The following is a 25,990-nucleotide window of genomic DNA, read 5'->3' on the forward strand; positions in this document are numbered from 1 at the left end:
TCAAAAGTTTTTTTGGGTAAAGTACTGTATTACAATTAATTGTTTGGATTTTATATGTATCAGATAAAAAAGCTTAGTACCTATGCCTTCGATGTTCTATTGTTAGTTTCAAAAAGTGTGCAGTAAATTGTATTTAAATTATGTGGAACGAAAAAAGCCAACTTATAGAACTTCCTTTAGATTAATTCCATTAACTTTCAGAGTAAAATAATTATTTTTACTGAAAAGTATCAAGGTAAATGAAAACGGAGTGAATGTAAAAATGATCGAGGCCAATCAACATTTTGATTCTAAATCTCATCCTCAAAACAGTTTTGTTATTGGGATTTTAGTGAGCTTTTATGAACATGCATAGCATATTTTATTTAAGTTTGCGTGGCCTTTATTGTCTAACCTTTGCAATAATTCAACCTCAATTAGTAAAGTTTGTTATGCGTTCACACAGAGCGTACGTCAGAAACCATATCTTGTTTGGTATATAATGTTCAACTAAATAAACGTAAGTCAATATAATAAGGTATATTGCGCAAAGTTTAATTTTCAGAGTAATAAATTCGTTGCTTGTATTACCGGTAAACATAGGACACAACCGCAAGCCAAGCAACAAGGGTATAATGTTCTTAGCGAAATAGGCTTAGCGATCCTGCGGAGTCAGCGATCTCAGCGTTGTAGCAACGTTAGAGACATGGAGTAACAATCTGAACAATAACATTGTACAAACCTGAACCAAAACATTGTACAAATCTGAACAAAAACATTTTGTTGATACTATTCTCAATATTTTGAATAATTTGAAGACTGTTTCGATTTTTAAATTTTCGGTTACTTTCGAAGGCATTAATGTATATTTTTTATTTATTTTGTATTAAAATTTGCAGCTTACGCGATATTCTTTATTTTTCATACAAGAGAATAAGTAATCGCTTTTCTTATGCAAGTGTATTTAAATTTAGGAAATTTACAATAAATAATTCACTGCAAAAGAAACTTAAAGAGACTAAAAATCTTTCAGTGAAACTTGTAAAAAATTGCTATTACCCAGAAAACCGTTATTGTATCGAGGATTGTTACGGATGATGGAGGATGAATTTATGAAATGTCTCTGGACTATCACTATTTTATTTCATTTCAAATTTCCTTTTAGAAACTTACATTCTTTCCCCCCTTTAAACAAAAATGTTTAACAAAGGAATCTGGTTCTGCTGCTATTTATTTCAGCCAAATTAGAGTCGAAAATATTATTTTGCTGTTGTATAATCCACTATTGAAACTGAAACTACGAGAAAATACTGTCAATTTAACATGCAGTGCGTAATTTTTTGATTTTGGTCTTCTTCCAAACTCTCTGGTCTTCTTCGCCCTAAGACAGGATGATCGGCGGAGGTCAGTGCCACATTTTGACCATCTCAACGACCTCAAGTTCCTCTGCTCACGTTCCTGAGTTCCCCTGATTGCTATAATATCAGGCTGATCGTCGAACTCAGCCTAACCCACTTTTGGGCACTTTCATCATCTGAAAATTGTGATTTGGTCTTCGATATCGATCTTCCTCACCAATCATAAGGCGGTCAAATTTTGGACTTCACTGATGGCAATCATTCTTTATAGTGCCGTTATGATTTGTTAACTGTATGACTCAACTGAACAGTCCACGTCCTAGATTGTAAGTTGTAATAAAAACGTCAAAAATAATTTTTTTAACACATCCGAAACGATTAAGTGTTGTCTATATCTTGCTAAACTTCGTCTAATATGTTTGATTTGCGTTTAATAACAGATCAGCACGATTAATGAGTAGGACTTGAAATACCTTACATCTTAAACTTTCATTATTATAATCGTGATGAAAATAACAAACAAGAAGACACCTCATAAACATCTCAATATTTTACCGTTCAATCTTTCAGCTTCAAATGTAAAGCTATACAGTATTTAAACGATATTTTCTATGGACAAATACCGTTATAAATCCTTTGTCTTCAATGATTCCAAACTAATAAGCAAAAAATAAATTTACAATATATATTCAAAGCAGTTTTTTTTATTAATTACACACACTTATGCAAGACTTATAACAATATTAGAATATTTTACATTCTACTTTATTCACCAGGTAGCAGTAGCCGGCGACTAACAAGCGTTGCAGACTACAATCATCCCTTCGTGTAATGTGTAAACAATACCTTCAATTAGCGCTCCAGCCTCCCCAGCCCTTTCCTTTTGTTCCAAAATAAATGTTGTTCCAGCGCATTGGTTTGCTCGTGTGAAATCTACCATTTTAAAACATCCTGATCTCATTGTTCCATTGCATTGATTTGCTCATGTGGAATCTCCCATTTTAAAACATCCTGATCTCAGTGTTCCAGCGCATTGGTTTGCTCGTGTGAAATTCGCTTCTCGAAACATACGGATCTCATTTTTGGAGACAACGGCGCAGTAATTGAAACTCGCCCTGGATAACGGATTACTTGATGGATTATCTCGTAGAAGAGACCAAAGACGATTAGAGAGTTAATTAAAAGTTGGTTGAGTCTGGAGGTCGGAGTTTTGACAACGGGTGTTTTTGTGGGCAACAGTCGCGCTTCTACACGCCCCCCGCCTCCTGTCTGACGATTCATTTTTCAAAACGTTAGTTTCTTCTTCAGATTTATGATTGTGGTAGCACACGTTTAAGTATAGTTTTAAATTATACCTCTGACTATAGGTGCACGACTAGCGTTATGCCTAGGACTGCAGATGGGATACTAGTTTTAGCTCTGGCAAGAAATGTATAACCAAGATGTACTTTTGACTAAACCGCTACCACCCAGTTATCCCTTTCACTATATGGACTGTCGAATGAAATATCTGAATTTCACTGCAAAATTAAGTTCTATCATTGACTATAGATGCAATGCATTCAAAGCCGTAGGTTGTGCTTGATCATATTTAACTACAGTCAGGGTACAGTATTTGAATTTGCAGCGTCAAACTTTTGTGGATTTCGTATCTTTACTGTTTATACTAAGCTGTGTGATCTTTAGACTTGCTGTGATCAAGGATGTTTAACTAAGTATTTTTGTATATTTTGTACTTTTAAGTAACTTTAAAATATTAATTTAAAAATTATATACTAAAGTGCGACTTAAGTGTTGTTTTGAGTGCGGGCCGGCTTTTCTAAAGGCATGGGTTTAAGGCACGTCAGTTACCAATGGCTTTTAAATGTATATGATTAAACAATGACCCAGTGGGTGGAGTCTAATTTATTTTGTAAGTCAAAATATTAAGCGTATTAGGTAAGGAAAAATAATGATGTGCACGTATTATACAAGTCCCACCACAAAAGTAATAATAATTTAATTTAACAATATATTTTAAATTGATATTTTCCAAACTCCATCCAACTCCATCAAACTTGTTAGCGTTACGTAGCAATTTAATTCCCACCACATCTACATAAAACTATTCCAGGGACGAAATATTGCACCACATAAATTAAACAGGCGACAGTAAATAAAATTTGCCTAAATTACCGTTCGCTTGCACGCTAACAATTAAATACTTGTCTCGTTTCAAACGCAAAACATGTTCAAATGAAATATTCCAATTAGTCCAGTATGCGGGCGGACTGAGGGAGTATTTACATAGTTAACAATGGGGAACATGGTTTGTAACACCAGGGAGGCTGGTGGCTGGGGACTACACTGAACTGTGGGTAGTGTGGGCTGAAACCGGCACGGGGGGAAACACAGCTTGGAAAACGTACCAACTTTGGACAAATAACTCAATGAGAAATAATAGGAAAGATTTGGTTACATATTTTAATTAGTTACTGGACAAATTTGTTTAAGTTATGTGTTACTTGAATAGTGCCTTTTTGCCTAGAAGGGTCTAATTAAGTGAAGAAGTAATTTTGTAATATTATCTCAGAAAAAAGGCTTTAAAAGTTGTGAAAATGTGTATTAATGTTTGGGAAGGTTTCATTAGTGCTTTCGTTGAAAAGTAAGGAAAAGGTTTGACAGAGGAATACATTTTGTATTAATTTGGCGCCGTCAAATAGTATCCCTTAAACTAACTCATAGTTGCCAATACAATTTTAATTTTTATTCATTCAAACAAGTTTCCTCGCAAATTAAAAAATCTGATTTGTTTTTGTTATTGTCAGATCCTATTTTTTTAAAGGAGAATAAAACATGAAAAGTTTGTTGTAAAAGGACGGTTTTGACTGATCTTTCTTCGTTTTGTCAATTTTAACCCTTTTAAAAAAATACTTTTAACACCTTAACATACTGAAAGTTAAAGTTAAGTATGAAAACACCAATTGGTTCCTCTTCTTAGTTTTTTTGAAAGACTAACATAGCCTCATAGAAATTCCACATTTATCCCTCAAAACTATACAAAATCTGGTACTTACGTATTAAACGGAGGCCACATTTTGTCAGCGCGCTGCGGCGGTTATGTTAGGTTGGGTTATCGTAAATATTATGTGTGTAGGACTTTCCTCGCTTCGTTATGAATCGATACCAGACGAATTATACTTTCTATTATGATAACCCAACCTAACATAACCGCCGCAGCGCGCTGACAAAATGTGGCCTCCGTTTAATACGTAAGTACCCAAAATCTCACCAATCGTAATACTTCTCTCACAAGAGTCAAAATCATACCTTTAATAATTTTCGATCGACAAATGGTTCATCAATTATGCGATTGGACCTGAAAGAGTATCTAAAACCGGAAATGTATCCTGAAAGTTTAAATCTGTCCACTATTTAGCGACGGTCATTCTAAACTGGTCCTCCATGTTCCGCATTTCACACCTTGATTCTACGTGCAGTGTTACATTAACCTCAGAGCGCTCCCATTGGTCGATGTGCAACTAATCTGTAATAACACGCCATGATACCTTTCACTACTTTCTTGTTCAGGAGGGACTTTCAAACTTAGCATAAACTGAATAAACATTGACTGTTTTTTTTTTTCATAAACCGTTAAACATTGTCCTTGCTTATGGATGAAATGTTGATTCAGTAAATTTTTCTTTGCAACCGAATGAGGAAAACTTTTAGTACTGCCATTCATATTTGAGCCCTATATGTTTATAACAAAAGACCATACCTGCACTATTTTCCCATCCGCCCTTTTCAATATTTTTAATTAGATTTTGGACAGGATGCAATGTGTACCATTTGGGAAACGTAAAATATTTTAAGGTTAAAAATACTTTATTTTTTGTGTTTGGTGTGAACACAGAGACCATTTAATACTTCTTGAACCTGGGTATAAAGCCCTCGTAGAATATGGAACAGGGATCAGATAATAATAACAATACAACTTACCTTTGGACAACATTGACTCACAATCACCAACAATGAACTTCAAACAAAAAATAATAAATAGATTATCTTTCCATCCACTAATCCTTAGCTAATTTGATCCGGTGATTTACTTCTGATGGGGAAAACCCTCAAAGTTTTATAGATATATAGATGATAATACAGTTGTTTTATATTTCAAACTCTTAGTGTTATGTTCAGCTGTACATTGTACAACTTAAGGATAAAAAAATTCTATCTTACTGTTGATGAATGATGTGAAAATTAATCCGCCAGTAATTATGGTATAAGGTCAATATTGAACAGTATAAGTTTTTTTATTGTTTGAATTTGAATCTACTTGCCCAGCCACTCAACCCAATGCCGTTATAACCATGCACAAGTCAAATTTTTTCATGTTGTAATTTTGTGATTTTTTTCTTGTGCTAAATTCCTTCTAGATTTGTGAAAAGTTGATTCGCCAGAGAGTGATAGTAGTTGGTGATTAACATAATACACAAATTTTCAGTGCATATAGAAATCCAGTTTTAAAGGCACATCAACAAACTTCAATCTACGAAAAGTCTGTCAGTGTTTCAATTCCATCGTACTTATTCCAACAAAACAATTTTCTTTAACAAAGTGTCGATAGGTTTATTTATTATTTAAAATCTCTATTAGCTGGCTATTACGTGTAAAAACATCATCACAATAACTTTGATTGGTACCATAACGATTCTACTCAATTAACTGCCACAATCTCATTGTAATCGGTGTTGATTGACTTTAATTGGCCATCAGTTTTGATTGGTTAAGTGATGACAGCCTTGTCTACAGCTATCTTTTACTACAGTTCTGTCAAAAATCTATCAACACTCTAATTGACATATACTTACTTCCTAAACATAACGTTAACAATCAGTTATGTCATTCAAGTTAACTGACTGGTTTTGATTAAACATCCGCGTTGGACGTTTTCAACTTCCTTTTCACTGTGTTTTTAGCTTAAATAAAATACCTAATCCCACTGTAAGCATACATTTGAATGTGAACAGAATTCGGATTCACTTTTACAACAAAATAGGATTTATATAATAAATGTAATAAAATGTGTCGATCCAAACAGATGTTATCCCAAAATCAATTAAAACTTCTAGTTTGCTGAAATAGTAGACCTATTTTAAGTAGTATGTATATGGTGGTAGTATGTATGTTCTAGTGATTTAGCCCAAACTAAAGTAAATGATATTGTTAAATGTGGATAAAATTATAAGATGGGTGTAGAATAATGTTATCCAACTAATATTATACAGTAATAGTAATCAAGAATTTTAAACCTGGTGATGACCACATCTTTCAATAAGTTTTTAATTTCTTTCTCCTATGTCAGTCTAACCTAAAAACAAATTCCTGAAATGCATGCTGTTATTTGTCAAAAATATTAGGTTAACGTTTTGTTTAATATTATGTTTCTTGAATACCACTGATACTTTACATATATATTATTTAAAAACACAAACGACGCATATAAAAAAAGCTACACATAACGTCACAATAATTTCTGCACAATCTAGCTATAACGCTCAACAAGACTCGAAGCACTCGACAAGGCTCGAAACAAGAAACTTGAAAAGTTTAACACTTGCGAATCTAACTCGTTAAGAGTTAAAGAAAGACTTTATAATCACTTGAATGCCAGTTATTGTGTGAAAAAATCCTTCGCGACAAAAGAGTATTTTGGTGAAAAGAGGTTTTGTCCCCCTAGTCATTACTGCCGCCAACTCGATTATGAGCGAGTTAAAAGTTTGAGGACAGGCGCTCTTGCACAATTACGGGGGTTTTATGTAAAGTACAAAGTAACGGCGAACTTGGAGGGTGTTTGGGTGATTGTGTGGTCAATTAGTGTCATCTATCAATGTTTACGTGACCTTTGACTCAGTGTGGGTAATGTTATATGGATGTGGTTGATTTACTCAACAAAAAATAAACATATTTTATTACAATTTTCCTTATTCCTCATACGTAAAAATTACTTTTTTTGCCCCACTGGCAACCTGCGGTGATCCAAGGCTGTTGAAATATTATTGCCGTGTAAGTAACATAGGCAATCCAGTGTTAACTGTACTGTAGTAATGTAATAAAATGGTGTAAGCGGCTGGTATCGAACTATCAGTGGGATTTCTTTGTATACTGTGATCGAAAACTCTAGTTTAAACATTTTTGAATCTGTTTAAAGAATTTGACGATTCTTCCAAAATGATTTGAAAACGTTTATTCCACTCTTTACTACGCTACTTTCTGTCAGATCGTTTTACTTGAGCCACTTCATATAACACTTACAAACGGTTACACAACAAACAAACGTTACAAACAATTACAAACGGTGTTACAAACGGTTAACACTAATTTGCTAATCTCATCCGACGTAAGTTAATCCTTTATTCTTAAGTTATTGTTTTTTGTTTATCTTCAGTTGTTAATTTTATCATTATTGATGTTTTTCAGGAAAGAACAGTAAAAAATTTGTGGGTTTATTACTTAACATTATAGCAACGCTAGTTTTTTGGAAACCATTTAATTCCCTGCAACTGAGTTTGCTTTGTAATTTATTATATATTTACTGGTTTAAAAAATAATGTTAAACAATTCTTTAATCAAACTAACAAGTTACATAGTACTCTTAACGTGACAAGAAGTGACTTACAGCCTACTACCATAGATGAAGTAATATAATAATTATATTACTTCATCTATGCTACTACTATGCTGTGCATTCTTCTAATGAACTTATTTCTCAGCAAGTTTTTCAATACAATATTTATTGTAAAATTTACTAAATATATACAAATAAGTACGCAGTATATTGTTACAATAAACAATCATCGTCACATACATTATCATTAACACCGTTGGCCTTTAACCTTTGACCCAGCAAAGCTGTGACATGACGTCATGATAATGTGTGTTACGTTCCGATTGTCATCAAGTCCCTATTCTAGCCTACAACTGTGTGTGTTTGTATTACTATCTACTTCTCATTCATAACTTGTGTCTAATGGCGTTCCATTCATCGTAGGTAAACAGAGTATTTTTCTACCACTTGTCAACCGTTCAACGCCACTGTTGTAGTTCGCCTTAACAGTATGTTTGGCTTACTTAATAAATGATTGTAATGAAATAATTATGATAACATATTCAGTGTAGAACTAGTGTTGTTTTTATCTCGACTATTGGTATAGTGTATCTTAGGGTTAGGGTGTAGGGTGAAACGTTTTTAAGCTTAAAAGGAAAGCTGTCCAAAGCATCTCAAAGTTTTGTGGATGTGTTGGTAAAAAACTAGTCAATCTCTTAAATGAAAGATGCCAAATTTATTGTAAAGCATTTTGGCCTCTCATTTTATGCGAATAAAAATGGAACTAGGAATTATTTGTTATTATTATTATTTATTACTTAGCCCTTACCACTCTCATTGTAATGGCCTATGCCCTACGCCCTAGGTTTAATTTATTAAGCAGGTCATTAAGCCTACCAGTATTTTAACTTCCAATTACATTAATAATAAAAAATAAAAGTAAAATTTCCAAAAAAATGTTTCAGCCGTAATTTTTTTAAGCCGACATGTGATACGATTGCGAAGCGGCCGATGTCGGCTAACTGCCGACACGAGAGGCGTAGGCTAGGGAATAAGCGAGATAAAACACTGAAACCAGTTTTGTTTTGTTTCTACTCACTTAATACTCTTTACTTATTTTATTTTATTAATTACCACAGTTATTAATTATGTTTGCAAAATATCAAAAATGTAGTACATTTCAATTTACCTTCGCACATTTTGGTGTTATCCCAACCATATCGTAAGGCTGTTGATATAAATTTTCCAATTTGTGTTAGATGTTGTTTTTTTCGTGTTTGTGATCCTATTTTGGAAGTGGAACTGAATCAGACTTAGTCCGAAGTAATTTTATAGTGGTTAATATTCAGTGCATATTTATAAATATCAATATACATCATTTCGCTCTATGTATAAAGGAGTAAATGCACAGCATACCCTTTAATATTTTTTTTATTTCTACTGACTTTACAACCCTCCCCCCCCCCCAGTCACACAGTTTCACAGCTGTTTCCCCAGGTAGTCTAGCGTGTGCAGGAGACAAGTCGCGCTGACACTATCTCGCACGCCATCTTCCGGTGTCTTCCTTAAGTAATTTACTTTCGCCATCCATTTTTCCACCACCTTGTGTCTCTCTTTTAGTTTGTCACGTAATTGCCTTGGGCTTGTGGTAAATCTTTAAAATAACTATGGTCGGTACAAAATTAAATGTGTGCCTGTTTTAGAAGCTCGCAGACAATAAAATGTGGTTCCTTAAACCGTAAATCGAACCGTGGATTGAAAACAATGACTTACATATTTATTATTTAATTTCGTCACACAAAAAATGTTGTTAGTTATGACCTAATCACTGAGGAGAAATTTGTAGTTTAATTTGTCTAATGTTATTTAACCAAAGTTTGTGATGAATAGTATAATATTAGTTAAGAAATATTACTTGCCTTCTGGTATGACATAAGAGTAAAGGAAATGTATGTAAAATGCCTTAAAATAAGAAGGGACCATTAGAAGTCGACACCAGGGAACTCAAGTGTAACTTTTATTTTAAGCTTTCCTTGGAAGTTTCCTAAGACCAATTTGCCGTTAACAGTTGGTACAGACTGATACAGCTGTCTTGTTTATCCTAAATTGACTATATATCAAATTACCAAATTAATAAGACCTATTTAGTTTTATTCAACGATCAATTTGATCTCCAAACTTATTCATTCCCCACGTAAACAACACTTACCTTATCTACTGAGTCGAATCTCAAGATTCGTAAATATATCACATAATATTGTAGGATTTATCGAAACTTTAAACTCCACACTTAATGAAAACCTCCAAAAAAATACCACTGCCATTCATAACACAGCAACAAACACAGCTTGAACCCGTTCGGACTTTTAAACGGAAAAAGAAAAAGCCGTTTGATCCATATCTCTTATCACTTGACATTCTGTTCTCATTTAAAAACAATCAGCTCAGATGACTGATAAGAACAAAGACCGCTTGTGCTTGTGCTGATGACGGGGTGGTTTTTGACAGATGCGGCTGTGGGAAGGGGTGGGGCGATGTCAGATTTCTGATAGAAGCTTCTCCAGCAGATGTTGCTTTTCTTGGATCAACTCAATTTCAACTTTTTACATTTTACGAAACATTCATCTGACAACAGAGCCGCGGGTGGTTCGCCGAAACACAAATTATATCTTGTAAACTTAAATTGCACTTGAAAAGACTCCCATTGTGGTAAGCGCTTTGCAGTAAGTTTAAGTTGACCTTGAAGTTTATTATAATGAATTACTTAACTATATACATTAATACATACATACTAGCTATATTATTACCATATGCTGATGGTACATCGCGAGGCATTTTCTATGACATTTTCATGCAGAGAATTCTCAAAATATTAACATTGATATAGGTCCTTCTTTGTAGGTAAAATCTTTCGTTGGGCACCATTGAAATTCAAATACTGTAATATAAAAAATACTCGAAGTATCAACAAGTGAGCCCTACGTTTTAAGATAAAACAAATGAGCGTTTATTATTTTCAAATATTCTAAATACTATTCAAAATTTGAAAAGTTTTTGAATTTAAACTTGCAAGTTTAGTATCACTTATACTGTGTAATACTTAAGAAAGATATAATTGTGGATAGTAAAAAAATCCTAATTTACTTTTTATTATTACATTTTCCACTAAATTATTTCTATTATTATTAACCCTAAACCTTGTAAACATTATCAATAAAGGATAGTAGAACTTAGAAGTTGTGTCCACTCTTGGCTGTTGCCTGTATACGTGTTCCTTTCTGTACAACCTTTCGGACTGATAAATTATCATGTAGGAAATTAAATGTCAAACTGAAAATGAAACCTTTTGTACATGAGGTGGAATGCTTTGAGCTTAGTTCTGACTGTAATGTTAGTAGGATAAATTTCTCTACATTAAAATCTATCAGAACATCCATATTGTGCTTTTGTACGTTAAAGCCTTGCCTAAACGATTGTATTGTTTGATAGTTTCGTCAAAATTAACCGCCCCAACAATATAAAATACAAATAATAAGATATTTTTGTTTTTTACACCTCTGCTTTCTAAGTTGTACTTAATACAGCCGAACCCATGTTCCATGAAGTTTAGTAACCCTATCCCATGCGTGGGTGGCAAACCATGACCAAGCCACTACACTAGACCGGTAGCTACTCGGTATGACTAAACAGACAAGCAATAAAGATCGAAACAATACATCCGATAAGATTCCCAGTATTCATTGTAACTCAGCCACGTTCTATGTCTTCCGATTGAATCGTCCGTATCGGCATAAAGACTTTCAGTAGCCATGCGTGTGGTCGGAGGACGAGCAGCGAATACGACACCGACACACACACACACATAGACACACACATGTGTGATGTAGCCGACAGGAAGTGACGTCAGAGTGGATCAGTATCCTCAGTGGCTAACTCGGCTCCTTATAAATAGCAACCGTTGTGCGGGTTCGGCCTGGTCCAAGCAAGATAGGTTTGACACAGCAAAGGAGACTACAGTAGTTTCGATTATGCGGTTTACGTTGGATAAGCGAATCTGTTGAATACCACAAAAAATGTAAAAAAAGTTGTAACGATCCAAATTGTCAATTCAATAAGTTTTCCTGGTTGTCAAACCTACTCAAGACCATGCTTTCATGCAGTTTTCTTTCCTGATTTTCCTACTTTTACTAGGCATGAGTATTAACTCAACTCTCTTGTGGCAGGGCTTTTCTCATTTGGTAACAGGATCAAATTCCACATTCCAAAAAGCCGTGAAAAAAATTTATTAATCATGATAGAAAATGTCCGCAATAATCCCTGAAATATTTTCAATAAATCTCAAATTTAAGATTGCCTTCCTATAAACCTATTTTAAAGCCTTTTCGTTAAAATATTTATGGATCAGATAACATTGACCAAAGAACACCCTGAGAGTACACTAATAAAGTTCCCCGAGCAAAGCTCGGTCCCCAGGTACTAACCCATAAAGTAACCAACATAGAAAAGTACCTTTTTCGTAACTTTTAAGTACATATAATAAATCGATTAAACACCTAGCTATACATCTCATTACGAAATACGGTACAACCAAGAAGTCAGAGGTAGTGGAGAGGTTTGTAGTAATGACGCTTGAAATATATTCTGAGTTTAACTCTGTAGAATCATTGAATTTAGTATACCATTGTCTATATTCAATGGTGGAATGCGGTGGAAAAATGCAGGTGTATACAGTACAAGGTGGCGAAATGAGTTGTCTTGACGTACCCGGTCCGTCATTCCACGCCGGAGTAACATTGTTCTCGGACGTTACAAAGAGGATCATGTAACACTGGGTCGGATGACTGAAGATCGGATGATCGAGACTCCGACGTTCACAAAAAGTAGCTCCATTTTTAGGGAGCCTAAGCCGATAATGGGAGAGGTGTAACGTAGACTTGGTAATCCTGGGAAAACAAAGAAGATTGAATCATAACACCGCTACTAGATAATCCTGTCAAAGAGGTTTACAGGTAAACATGCGCCTATCGAAGGATCTTGCTTGTTTGTGGGAATATCTTCCGAGTTTAGTTCCCTTGACAACATCTAAATTCGATGCTCGTTTGCATTAGATGTTAGTGGTGTTGCTTGTAATGCACTTTACTCCACAATCGATAATTGGCTTAGGGGTGGACAACTTAATCAAAGTAATACTCGTTTATAAGTTAATTGTAATGGGTTTAAAATGGTGTTGAGATTTTTTAACTATACGAGTTATTTATGAGTTACGATGAACTAAAACTGTTTACTCCCAGAGTATATTGAACCGTTTTGATACCAAACTAACCATATTTTGTGATCAAATTATTATAAATGTTTATTTAACTAAATTTTACTAATTAGTTAAGACTGAAAGAGCACGTGATCAAAAATTAAATATTTTTTTAATTTGATGATTTTTTGTGTTTTTTTCATTTGCTTGAACGCTTGTGACATTTAGCTACACAGTTGTTTCTAAATTTCGTTGAAGCTTGTCAGGTGCTGTTGGTGACAATCTTGGACGATTATTATTAATAGGACTACCATGTTCTCAAGTATGGTAGTCCTACTAAATTGCGTAACCGAATGTAGAAAAAAAACTGATAACTCAGTTATTTTTCGTCCGATTTTAACAAACAAGGTCTCATTTGATTTGTATTAAAATCCTCTATCCTTTTGGTTATGTAAAGAATTTTCTTAATATTTACGGTCTTCATGAAATTTGGCATTACAGATTTTAAAAGGCCGCCATATTAAAATGGCTTTTAAATCTCTATCTTGAAAAATGCCCAAGATATAAAATATTTTATAAAAATCACAAACAGACCGACAGACAGAAATCTAGGCACTTTAGACCCATACTTATATGGTGTTTCATGTTTGTCTTAGCCCTGGGAACAAGTCCACAAAATATGTCCAGACAATACGGAAACACTCTGTATATGACTTTAATAAGACCTGGATCTTTTAGGAACCTCTACTCCACAACTGAGTTGAAAAAACCAAATCTACTATCCAACGCATTAGTACTATCCACTTGCCTCTACCAATCCACTCACGACAAAAACAGCATCCTTCATGTTCAACATCACGGGTCCTTAGTCCAATAAACTTACCGGTTACGTCCTCATCAAAGTGTTCTTCACAGCTTCACATCCGCTATAAAAGCCAAGCCGTGAACCGAAGAACGGTTCGGCGCATTGAAGTGAGCAGTTAGCTAGCTCCGAAGTGTCGCTCGCTCGGCCACCATTCATAATGCTTTTTGACACGGCAACTCTAAAATCAAATAAATGGCCTGGCTGTCCAATTATAACAGTGACAGGCTGTTTGAAGTGACGCTACCTTCTGTTTCTGTTATTAATGTTGTACAACTGGTGACTGTAACAGTTACATCGACCGTTGACTTCGAACTTTAAACCTTGTCGCGTTCACTTTTAATGATTGCTAATTTGATTTATTCAATGTAAGCAGGAAACAGGGAATTTATGTTTTTTGTTTTGATGTGTTAGTGTTTGCAGTTTCTTATTCTTTTCCTGATTTGTTCGTGTAACTGAAACGTATGTTATTAATACATAATTTTAGGTTTTGAATTAACAAATTTCGTCAAGAGATCTCGTGAACCTAGTTTTAGGTAATCCTATGTAGTTTAGCATAGGTAACATTCGATTTAATAAGTTTTCCTTTTCTTGTCTGAAACCTCTACATTTTGGGTTGAAATATATAGAAAATAGTATAAATTAGTATCTTCGATGTATCCGTTCTCAAGGTGATCAACAAATTGCACAATGCAGTACAACACCTACCGGAGAGTTGTAATAAACTACTGAACGGATCTTTAATTTGTCCTTTTGTCACCTTTACGGATTAGTTATCGTTGTTTTCTCCCTTAACTGGTAATTATGTGTAACTGAAAAAAAAAACTTTAATCTTTCTCGATGTTAGAAAATCGACGCAGCTCTCTTTAATTCCTAATAGATGTTTGATGGATGTTTGTAGGAGAGAATTTCTTTAAATCTTTAAAATTGAACGATAAAGAGTTGTTATATCCGTTTATTTGGCTAAACAAGTTTTTATCATTAAACCTCAGTAGTTAACGAAGCTTAAAATATTTTAAGTAATGGCTTTGGCTAGCTAGTTGGTCTGTGGCCAAACTAAGTAACCAAACCGCACGACGTATTACACTTTTTGTACATGCTTACTTTACACTCATAAACTCTCTTTATAAACACATCAAAGTGCGCAGGGTATTAGTCACAAAACGAGTCTCACAACTCTATTGACATACTGTAAGCAATGACCTCGTACAACCTCGTTCTTAGCGAAATTTATTTTCAATTGTCAAGTTTCACTTCAACAATGAAAGGACAAAGTTGTAAAAGAAAATTGGCCAATCCAATGTACAATAACTTACTCTCAATGACCCATGAGCACTCCCCAACATAGTTAGAAACTAACGAAATCCAGTAACACAACTCGTTACAAAATCCGTGTAGGTTATTAAAACCCACCCGGCTTAGCTATAAAATGTTTATGAATTGGCCATAATCGAGGGAAATCGTGCGCTTTACCATGGACACTTGTAGCATTAGCACCTACGAGTGTGATCCTTTTCACACCTTAGATTGTAAATCCGAAGGATGATTCACAGTGATTATGTTTTTCGCCCGAGGCGCCGGCCGGTTCACAAACAGCTCCGTAATCACATGTTTAGCCGCTGTTACGGTTGAAGCGGCCAAATTTGAGCTACAGCGGCTGTCAGCGCGGCACCTGACGCTCAGCCTTGTGTCTTATTTTGTGAAAGTATTTCTAGCAGGATCGGATTATGGTTTGGACAGTGATTTAAAAGTGGACGTTTTAAGCGGATTTACTAAATAACTTCTTGATCTATACTGTAAGTACCTTTAGAAGACGGTAAATATCTTAAAAAGATATTACATCGGCGATCGATTTTGAGTCTCCAATTGGCTTCATGATGGCCAGCGTGACTGTTTGAAATCGATACTCATTTTAAAGAGAAGATGACTGGGTGTTGATTGGATCAGCTGATAGCTTTGTTACTGATACTGACTAATATCAGCTGGATCTTTTTAAGACCATTTATAGGGACCTAAACAGAACAGATGGTACTCTTCCAGAACAAAAAAAAAACTGATTGTAAGCAAAGAATTTCTCTCCATTCTACGTTCAAAGGTTAAAATACCCAGTATAGTTTACCTAGTCCAATGTAACATTTTAATTGAAATTATGAATGCATCACCAATTTAAGTCAATAATTAGTAACCTCACATTATAAAACCTATTTAAAAGACTATCCATGTGCAACTAGTTGACGTTTTTCCTAACTTATCACAAAAACCAAAGACCAATAGTTCCAACAAATCCAAAAACATCCTCACAGCAACCAATCAAGCACAGCACGTACTGTTTCGTAGCATTTAAAACACTTCTGCACACTCATTAACAATCACCCGCACTCGTGGTATACCACTGTCGCCAACATAAAGGCCGCATTAGCATACTGTAGGGATGGTAGTGGCCCATTGTTGCGATGGCGACCAGCATCGTAATGATCTTGCCGTGTTTTTCGCCCATTGTTTCGTCTGCCACACGAGAATTGCTAATTTCACAGGTATCGTGACCGCATTGTTTATGCATTTGTGTTCGTTATCGCATCTGTCCACTGATGTTGAAGGTTCAACGAGTAGGAGGACCACCTGTTTAGCATTTGGAGGGAAACGTGTCAGCCTGTGTTGGTGAGGGCTGTGAAAAGCGAGGGAAATGTTGACAAATTGTTTGCAATTTGGGGTGGATAGAGAATTTTGCTGAGTTTTTGGAGAAAATAATTTTAAAGAAATATGAGTGATTTCTTGTATTTTAGCTCATTGAACTCTGTGTACATTTTTCCTGACGACAGCTTTACCTATTTTTTATGCTATATTGTGCTCCTTAAACGAGAAAATATATAATCGAACAAATTCTAATGTGAATGGGTGCAACTTTAATATATCCATATGGGAACAGCTTCTGGGCCAGCCATGTAATTTTAGTTCTGCAACTGATACAACGAGTCATGTAGTGAATTATTTACTTTTACTAGCTGTATAAGGTAGGTTAACTCTACTCAACAGCATTGATGAAGCATCTTTGGCTTTGAAATGACACGACAGATTCAATAGTGAATAGTTTAAGTGTTTAATAAATCTTTTAAATGAAGCAGGACATTTTCAAATTTTAATTGGTACGATGCACTTACTTTATAGTACAAAAATCACTATTCTTCTTGAGCCACCAGCGACACGTCCTCCTACAAAAAGTTTATACCAAAACTAAGTGGTTGAATACTTGTTCTGCTTGGGTTGAAATATAATTTTGCCTTCATAGTTTCCAATGAAAGTCCTAATTATCTCGTGAAGCTATGGCTGTAGACCCAGATGCATTTGTTTATTGGACTATTAATGATCCTGGTAGAGATCAGCTGGTCTTTGTCACAAACAAAGCTACACATCGTGCCTCATAAATCCAACCATCATTATTCAACATCGTCATTTGTGTAAGCATAGCTATGTTTACGTTTCACATGTTTAGTGATAGTGGCAAAGAAATCTATAGGTACTTGATTTGTGTTTTAAAAATATTTTGCTTGTGCGAATTGCAATAAAATATTAAGACTGTTTTAAAAACCATAAAATCTGTGTGTGGTTATCGCTTAAAATATCTTTGTAATCGATCCTTAATCTTAGTGTGTGGTATCACTTGAAAGCTGCATTACCTTTGCATTGGGATTTAGGTGCAAACATAGAATTGGTTAATGGAATTAAGTACAGTAGGTTTACACAGTTTCCAAGGGTTTACACATGTACTGAAAACTTTCATAAGACGTTAGGTTAATATAAAAAATGTGTGCTAGTGTAATTTAAAAGATGTTATTGAGTTGCTGATATAGCCAAACAGTAAAATACAAATACATAATGTTAATTTATTTTGTTCCTTGGCAATTTTTTTGTGGTCACCAATCCTCTTTTTTTATCCAATGCATCCAAAATCTCATTTTCCACACCCATGTATTTTAACGAATCACCGAAATTGTCAGGTAATATATCTATATTTTTCCATATAAATAACTTTTCCGTTTCATAATGTACGTGAGTTACTGAGCATGACAAATAAAATCTCAGTAATTTTCCCGTTAAATCAAAATCCACGTTCATGCAAAACTCTTGGTATTTCATAGATTTTTTGGATGACCGGTCTGCTTATCAAGTTATCAAGAGGTGACTACACATAAACAATCCTGCAAGCACATCCATCTCCAGATAATACTCTCATTCCTGTAGCCACGAGGCTATCAGCGATATTAAGATATCGTACAGAGATTACCTTTGTTACAAAGCACACTATTGTCCATTCGTCCACCAGAATCCCTATCCATTCCCCATCATCCTTCACATTCAATGGCAGCGTTAATGCGGGTCCATTGTACGATACTATCTAGTTCATAGTGGTGACGTCATTGTATTGTGCGATACCAATCTGAAAATTGTGACCTGGATTTGTTGGTTTTGAAAATATAACAGCGGGGGTGTACTAAAAGAAAAGTATGGAACATTTCCTGGTAACAACTGATGAATGTCTTGGATTTAGATGATCTGTATAGAAACCTCATTTACCAAAAAAAAGAATTCCTTAGTGATATTCTGAAATTTTTTTTAGAAATTATTACACTGCAAATATGAAATAAATGTATAACTGAATCGCCTATTTTTCCACAAACCCATCGTTTTTCATCTACTTTTTCTATCATTTCATCCAATCATGATACATAGGCGCAACCAGTCCTCCTTCCATCCGTCTCTGCTCATCCCCATATCCATCCAGTTACATTCATCCCTACCTCAATCATCCCTTCATCAACAATGCGACAACCCATCCATCCACTGCGCGTTCATCTATCAATGCATGAACCTAACCACCATTTGCATACCCTCCTTTGATTCGTTAGTCCATTCAGTAATCCATCTATCCAATTACCCTCGACCCATTCCTTCATTTTACAAATATCGTTTGCTACCCAAGCAACAATCCATCCTCAAATCTATGCTTACACTTGAACCTCCTTTTATCCTCCTTTCTAAGACTCATCAACCTATTCATTTATCCATCCATTCCTCTGTCCATCTATTTTCCACTACATCAGTACTTCTTAGCATCCCACTCCTCCTACATTTACTAACAGATCCTTTGTTCGCAGGACATGCCCTGAGCTGATAATGCAAGATGTGCTGGGGCCCCAGCAAGTGGCTAGCTATAGCGGTTCTGGCGCTGGTTCTGCCATCGCCCACATCGGCTCTAGACACCTGTGAGTATCATTACTTATCTCTATTTTCGGCCTACTTTGAATGAAAATAATCGCGCTTCTCTCAGCACCGAAAGTACCCATCATTTATCACGGTAATTAATACCCTGGATATTTCAAGCCACTCCTATCTGCTTAGAGGAACGCTAATATTATGATGGGTGTCGGGCGATGTTGGCACATTCTTAACACTTCCCGTTTCAAAGAGGGGAAACGCGTGGAAATAGAATGTGGAAGTGTTGGTGATTTGTCATGTATGATTTTTTTGGCCTCGGTGAACAAAGTGTATCGACCTGAGGTTTCAAAATAATATTTTAGTTTTAAATTTTAAAAGAAAACATAGTTTTCAATTAGAAATACTCAAAATAAAATACAAGGAAGGCTGCTGCATCCATTCTTTGCGAAGAAGTGACAGATTTGATTAATATTTCAGCATATTCAAACAATGAATATGTAAATAACGTATTATCGTACAATGTACTTTTTATCAATTACAAATTAGTTTCTAACTGTCATTAGGTTCAGCTCTTTGTGTATGTTAACACCCTTTCTTCTTGTTCAACTGCATTGCAATGGAACTCTATTGAAAATGTAATTGCTTAGTTACAAGGCTAAATCTTACTCATAAGCCCATTGTTATGTTAATTGGTAGTCACAGGAGAGTATAATCTACTAGATGCAAGTAGAAAATCTGTTTCATGTACTTATATTCTGAGTCAAAGTACAGAATAGGAAGCAAGTGGGTGAAAAAATAAGTTTTCACTCGTGAATTAATTGTGTGTAAAAAGGCGATCGAGTTACCGAATTGTATGTGCTATCGAGTGTCGGGTGGAAGCCTACCTGGTGCTCTGTACTGCACGGCCCTTCACGCTTCATTCGGCTGTCTCTGGTCGTTCCAATGGCTTGACACTCGTCCTTGGACTCCATGTCTTTCCATACACGGATTTACAATAACAAACTTTATTCATCATATACTTTAGGCTACATATAAAAATTACTTTTCATATGTTATAGATTACGTACCTGATGTCGTCGTTAATCCTCCATCTATGGTTAGATAACTAGTTTTGATTGTTTATGCCTAATCAAATTGTCTTTGGATCATCGATATTGTTAAAACAATAAAAATACCTTCTAACACAAAAGATAGATAGACATTAAACACGACGATAAAATGATATCGTCGCGGCTCCAGGCAACATACTGAATGCATTGAATGTAACATCCTGACTCTCAAGAGTACATTTTGACGATCTTGTGCAATTTTAAAATGGAGAGTGTTTAGAAATTGGGCATTTAATAATAGATCGCGAATTGACGACGAAGAAGGTAAAAATAATCCATATTTACTTGTGGATAATTAATTATAAGTTACTTAACTCGTGCTTCATATCAGAGTTAGGACACAGAAGGGAATTTGTTGAAATCGTCTCATGTACAAGTTATCAAATTAAATACTAAACACAACTTTTTCTTTCCCTAACTTCAGAGATGAAATAATTGTTGACAAATTTAATAAAATAATAACTTTTACTAACAAAATTAGTTTTTCTCATATTTTGTTCTAATAATTATAAAACGTAGTCGTACTTTGAAGAAAGATTTAAAAGAATATAATCAGTTGTAATCATTTTTGTCTCTCTGTGGTCTATAGGTCTGTGGAAACTCGATTACAAAGTAAAAGCTGAAAATCCCGGCCCTTAATTGTAATAGACGGTTTGTCGATACCTTCTTTGTTACTTCAGAGAGGTTGAAAAGTACTTTGAAATAAAAGCTCGATAAAGAGAAATATAAAGGAATTTGGAATTGTCAATTTGTTTTAAACCACTGTATTTAGGTATTCGTAAATTACTTACAGAGATATTTCAGAAAATTCTTGTACAGCTCAATGTGTGATTCTATTTAAATAAATAAAAAAAATATATATATATATTAAGGAACGCGGCAGCGTTCCGCCCCGCCAAGTCCCCCAGCGGTACACAGCTGCTGCAGTGTATATATACATGACGTGACAAAGTGGCTTTTTTACTCGTCTATAGCTCTGAAGAAACAAAAGCTATTAAAATAATTGTTCATCCACTGGATAGGGGCAATCATTCTTGGCAAAATAAAAAAAAGAATTTAAAAAAAGGTTGTGTTTGAGCCTAGAAAAACTAGTTTGAAAATTCACAAATTTTCCGTGTTCTCCTTCTTCTCCTTAAATGTTGACGGACCTACAGCCCAAACCACTGGCTCAATTTTAATGTTTTTTATGTTGTTTGAAAGCCCTTAGAGTGTAGATGTGCCTTTTGAGGGTCACAAGTCGGTGCGTTGACCCATAAACCCTTGGCAAGCCCTCAAAGTACGATTTTGGCCCATTTAAATAACATGGGATTAAAATCAAAACAAAAGAAGGATCAGCTGCGATTAAATCTCAATTAATTTAAAATGTTAGAGAAATTCATAGGATCAGCTGAAAAATTATTTTAAAACTTTTATAAAGTATTTTTTCAGGTATACCGAATGATTTGAGCTACTTACTATATAAAATTACTTAGAGCAGTGATATTCCCCGATACTTTCCATTGAAAAATGCAGTGTACCGATGGTACACTGGTACAGCAGCTCGTCATTTTTAACAGTTTAATACTACTTATCAAAACATATGAAACCTAGGAACTTGAAACTTAGTACTAGTACTAAGGTTAGTTTTAACATTGTTTCTTCATAATATTGCCAAAATTTATTTAACTAAATAAGGTTAGTTTTATGTTTTGATACACTAAAACAAATTAAACAATCGGGAAAATCCGTCTACGTATGTTAAACAAGCAAAAAAGTGAATGTAAAAAGTGATATGTAAATTTAGGATAAAAATGAGTTTTTCAATATTTGTTTTGCCTTATGCTATTTCTAACAAACCTAATCTGTTTGATTACATTTTTACTTCTCTAATAAGGGCTCAATTTACACTAGTCTTTAGATATACGGGTTTAATTATCGGAACACTTATGTAACACCAATGCATTTTATGTGTAGTTGTGCCCTGGTCTATATATAAGAGAAAAGAGGATTTTTATTTTAACTGTTAATTTTCTACAAAAATAAATACAATCTAACAAAAAACCACTAAGTGGTAACACTTCCCCCGCCAAGTCAGCAACCCAAAAAAGACAATAAATCACCACTTTTCCGCCAAGTAAAACAATGTAATGTATGTAAGTTTGGCCACTTGGCGGCAGACTTTTGCTTGATCACTTTAAAAAATACCATAAAATTAGTTTCATTGAGCAAGTATCTCTCCCAATAGTACATTGCTAGATGAGAGCTTATTTTACAAAATTTGACCTTATTTGTGTCACATTTCATAAAATCATAATAGTGATGGTTTTATATTTACTGATTACCTCGAAATTATTATACTTAGTTGGACTAATTAATTAGAGAAGTTGATTTGTGAAATTATCCACCAACGTAACACTAATGAAAAAAAAAAACAAGCAAAAGTCTGCCGCCAAGTTGCCAAACTTACATACATTACATTGTTTTACTTGGCGGAAAAGTGGTGATTTATTGTCTTTTTTGGGTTGCTGACTTGGCGGGGGAAGTGTTACCACTTAGTGGTTTTTTGTTAGTATATATATACATCAAAGAATCTGGGAACAATTTAAAGGTATATTTCACTCCAAATTGGATTATTTATTCGTAATATGATATTTGACGTCCGAACTACGATATGATTATGAATCAGTATTAACACCATCTGTAAAATCGACTACAACCAACATTTTTGTCGCTCAATTGAACCCTAGATTAAAACACGCCAAAACAGGCTAAAGAGTTGACTGTATGAGAAGACTCGCACTACCAACATCGTTGGTCATTTGAATTGTCTGTCATCTTCCTCAAGGCTAGGTACAAAAAATTAGCATTCCCCTTCATATTTTGTTATCGTCTTGGTTTATCCTTGTGATTCTATATATTTAGATTATGGAGGACAATACACCCAATGAGCTCAATGAGCTCACAGATTATGGGGAGATCACGGTAATTTTGGGAGTCTGCGCGGAATCCTAAATAGATAGGTTATTTCACGTTGCTATTGTAAGCTGATGGCTTTGTATTGGTTGATCTTATCTGCTACCCTTGGTTCCCTTAAGAACTCAAGGTACTCATCAGTGCATTATCTATAAATCTAAAATGTAACAATTTTATACCTGTAATCACATAAATTTCTTAAGTCTATTTAATTGTTTTATTAATGATTCGTGTCTTATGTGCATACATAATAGTAATACCAATAGTATTATAAATAGCCATTAACAACCATCTATAAAAGGTCACATTTCTTGACACCTCATTTAACTTCTCCGTCAACATGTTTTGAACTATATGATGTACAATTTTATTGATTCTATTTAGACAAACTATTGCATGTTAAGAACTTCTTCCTGTGTCTCTAAAAATACATAATAAAATATACTATCAGTTTTGCCACAAGAATTACGGATAAGAGGATTTAACTTGTTGTCCTATGACAGTTAAACATGTAATTTAGTTTTTTTTAGTAGCTGCCATTTTATAATATAGTTTTATACTTTGAAACTGCCTACGAAAACCTGCATTTCCGTACCCATATCAAAACGATTCAATCAAAATGCTTCTATTGAATGTGCTTCTATTGTTTCTTCAAAGATGTAAAATATGAATTACATAAGATAAGGTATTGCAATTAACACATTTTCTGTCGTCAAATCAAAATCCAAAATTCCACGAATGATCCAGGAACGTCAAAAGGATTGTCAATATGTCCCTTTCCATAAGGTCTCATACTTTTCTTCCCTCACCCGATCAAAATGCAATTTCCCTACAGCTATGACGTCAGTAAGGATACACATCTCTAAGCGCACTGGTCTACCATCTCTATCTGCTAAACTCCTTGTTTCACAACGATGCCACTCCTATAATCCTACAAGATCTGAGGTGTTAACCAGCCCGAACAAACTGGTCGCTAAAAGATCGTGACTGGCGGAGGTGTTGTCTGTTTGATGACAAGGTGTCAAGTGTTCGGGCAAAGCCTAAGTGCCAGGATCACCGCCTCTTATCTCAATAAGGACCCCCATTGATACATCCTGTTGCTCAGAGTGAGCTAAACGACAGAGCTAACTTTGCCTTACGTGTGGGAATGAGTTTCCGTGCCAGTTGTGAATTTGTTCCTTCTAAACAGTTCTTGTATACAGGGGGCTGGTCATCAGTGTTACAAGATTTTTTGGTGTAAATACGAAGTATACGTAGTCTGAAGTGATTATGCAAGAGGTTCCAAGTCTGAAACTTGTGAAATTGAGAAATTGCTGTATTGTGTTAAAAAAACATGGTTATTTTAGAAAAGAAATTATAATTCTTTTGGCAGCCAATTATGACTTGGAACATTTTATATACATTATCATTTACTTATGTATTTATGTGTGTACTTATATGTTTATTAAGGCTTCATTTACTTACACCAAAAGATTTTTTGTTACACTGATGACCAGATACCCTGTATTGAGTGTCACTTGTAAGACCTCTAGGAGAAAGAAATGTGTCTATGATGGTTTCTTTGTTTAGTAAATAATTGTTATAGCTTAAAGCTACCTTTTCTAAACACGACTGACAGTTCAAAGTTTTGTTTCAGAAGGTTCCGATACATATAGTCTTGATGGTGTCTGTATTGTGAATACATATACAAATTTGGATTGATTAACTTTCTGTTGACCATGTTAGAATGTTAAGTCTAGGCAGTTATCATTTATAAGGGGAAAATTTTAATTTAACGCTACCATGATAATATTTGCAAATCCTCTTTCAAGAATATAAATAATCATTAAGACAACTACCAAGGTAAATAATGGTTTATTAAAAGGCTTGCTTCTGCTCAAGAGGAAAGCCAATGAAGTAAATTTTTTACGTAGTCAAACATTATGTACTTTTCTGTTATGAATAACTTTAACTTTCTACACATAAGGACAAGTTACAGTCCAAAATGCGTTAACGACAATGTTAGAATCCAAACGGAAAATAGTTTCCGTTTGTTATTTCTCAACGTAAGCTCCACTTTCCTTTTACTAGTATAGGCTATATGCAAAAAGTATTCCTTTAAACTGCAGACGTGTAAGTTTGAAGATACAGCTAGACGATTAGGATAGTATATGTCTATTAATCTATGAGTGTTTAACTATTATTAAGCCTGAACATTGGGTTTATCCTTTATTTCTGTATGTTTTCAGCTCAATGCACGTTACCTCTGGGTATGGAGTCGGGAGCAATCCCAGATGACGACATCAGCGCTAGTTCATCCTTTGACAGTGGCAATGTCGGCCCTCAGTTCGGCAGGTTAGTTTCACTCAACTATACTCTTTCTGGACTCTCAAATGTTAAAATTGAGATTGAATTACACTCCAACATGATACTGATAATGGACAAATATTCAAAGTAGTTTCTAAGTTTTATGAGAAAAAAGTACGATATCACAAAACGATCTTGTCCGAACGAGCTACTTGCGAATCAGAGTTTAGTTTCTTCAGAAATCCTAAAAGATTTTGAATCGAAATTGGTGAATTGGGATGATTATACTCATATTGGTATTATGTGTCCTTTCACTATCACATGTGTGAGTGTAGTAGGCTACTCCATCGATGTATAAGTATTATACATCAATGGGCTACTCATGTGGAATAT

At 34.7% G+C, this 25,990-nt stretch overlaps 1 protein-coding gene across 4 annotated transcripts in view; it reads left to right on the forward strand.

Moving 5' to 3' along the window:
* LOC128994805 (discoidin domain-containing receptor 2-like) overlaps positions 1 to 25,990 on the forward strand; it is a 299,337-nt gene that overhangs the window by 242,651 nt on the left and 30,696 nt on the right. For all 4 annotated transcript variants that reach the window (XM_054419592.1, XM_054419597.1, XM_054419593.1 and 1 more), the window contains 2 exons: positions 19,190 to 19,297; positions 25,540 to 25,645. In XM_054419592.1, the coding sequence (XP_054275567.1) occupies positions 19,216 to 19,297; positions 25,540 to 25,645 (188 nt within the window). In that variant the 5' untranslated portion in view covers positions 19,190 to 19,215. The remainder of the gene's footprint in view (positions 1 to 19,189; positions 19,298 to 25,539; positions 25,646 to 25,990) is intronic.

This window comes from Macrosteles quadrilineatus, unplaced genomic scaffold (assembly GCF_028750875.1).
Source record: "Macrosteles quadrilineatus isolate MER2022 unplaced genomic scaffold, UCM_ALF_1.0 Scaffold_5__1_contigs__length_97177068, whole genome shotgun sequence".
In the NCBI taxonomy this organism is placed as follows: Eukaryota; Metazoa; Arthropoda; class Insecta; order Hemiptera; family Cicadellidae; genus Macrosteles; species Macrosteles quadrilineatus.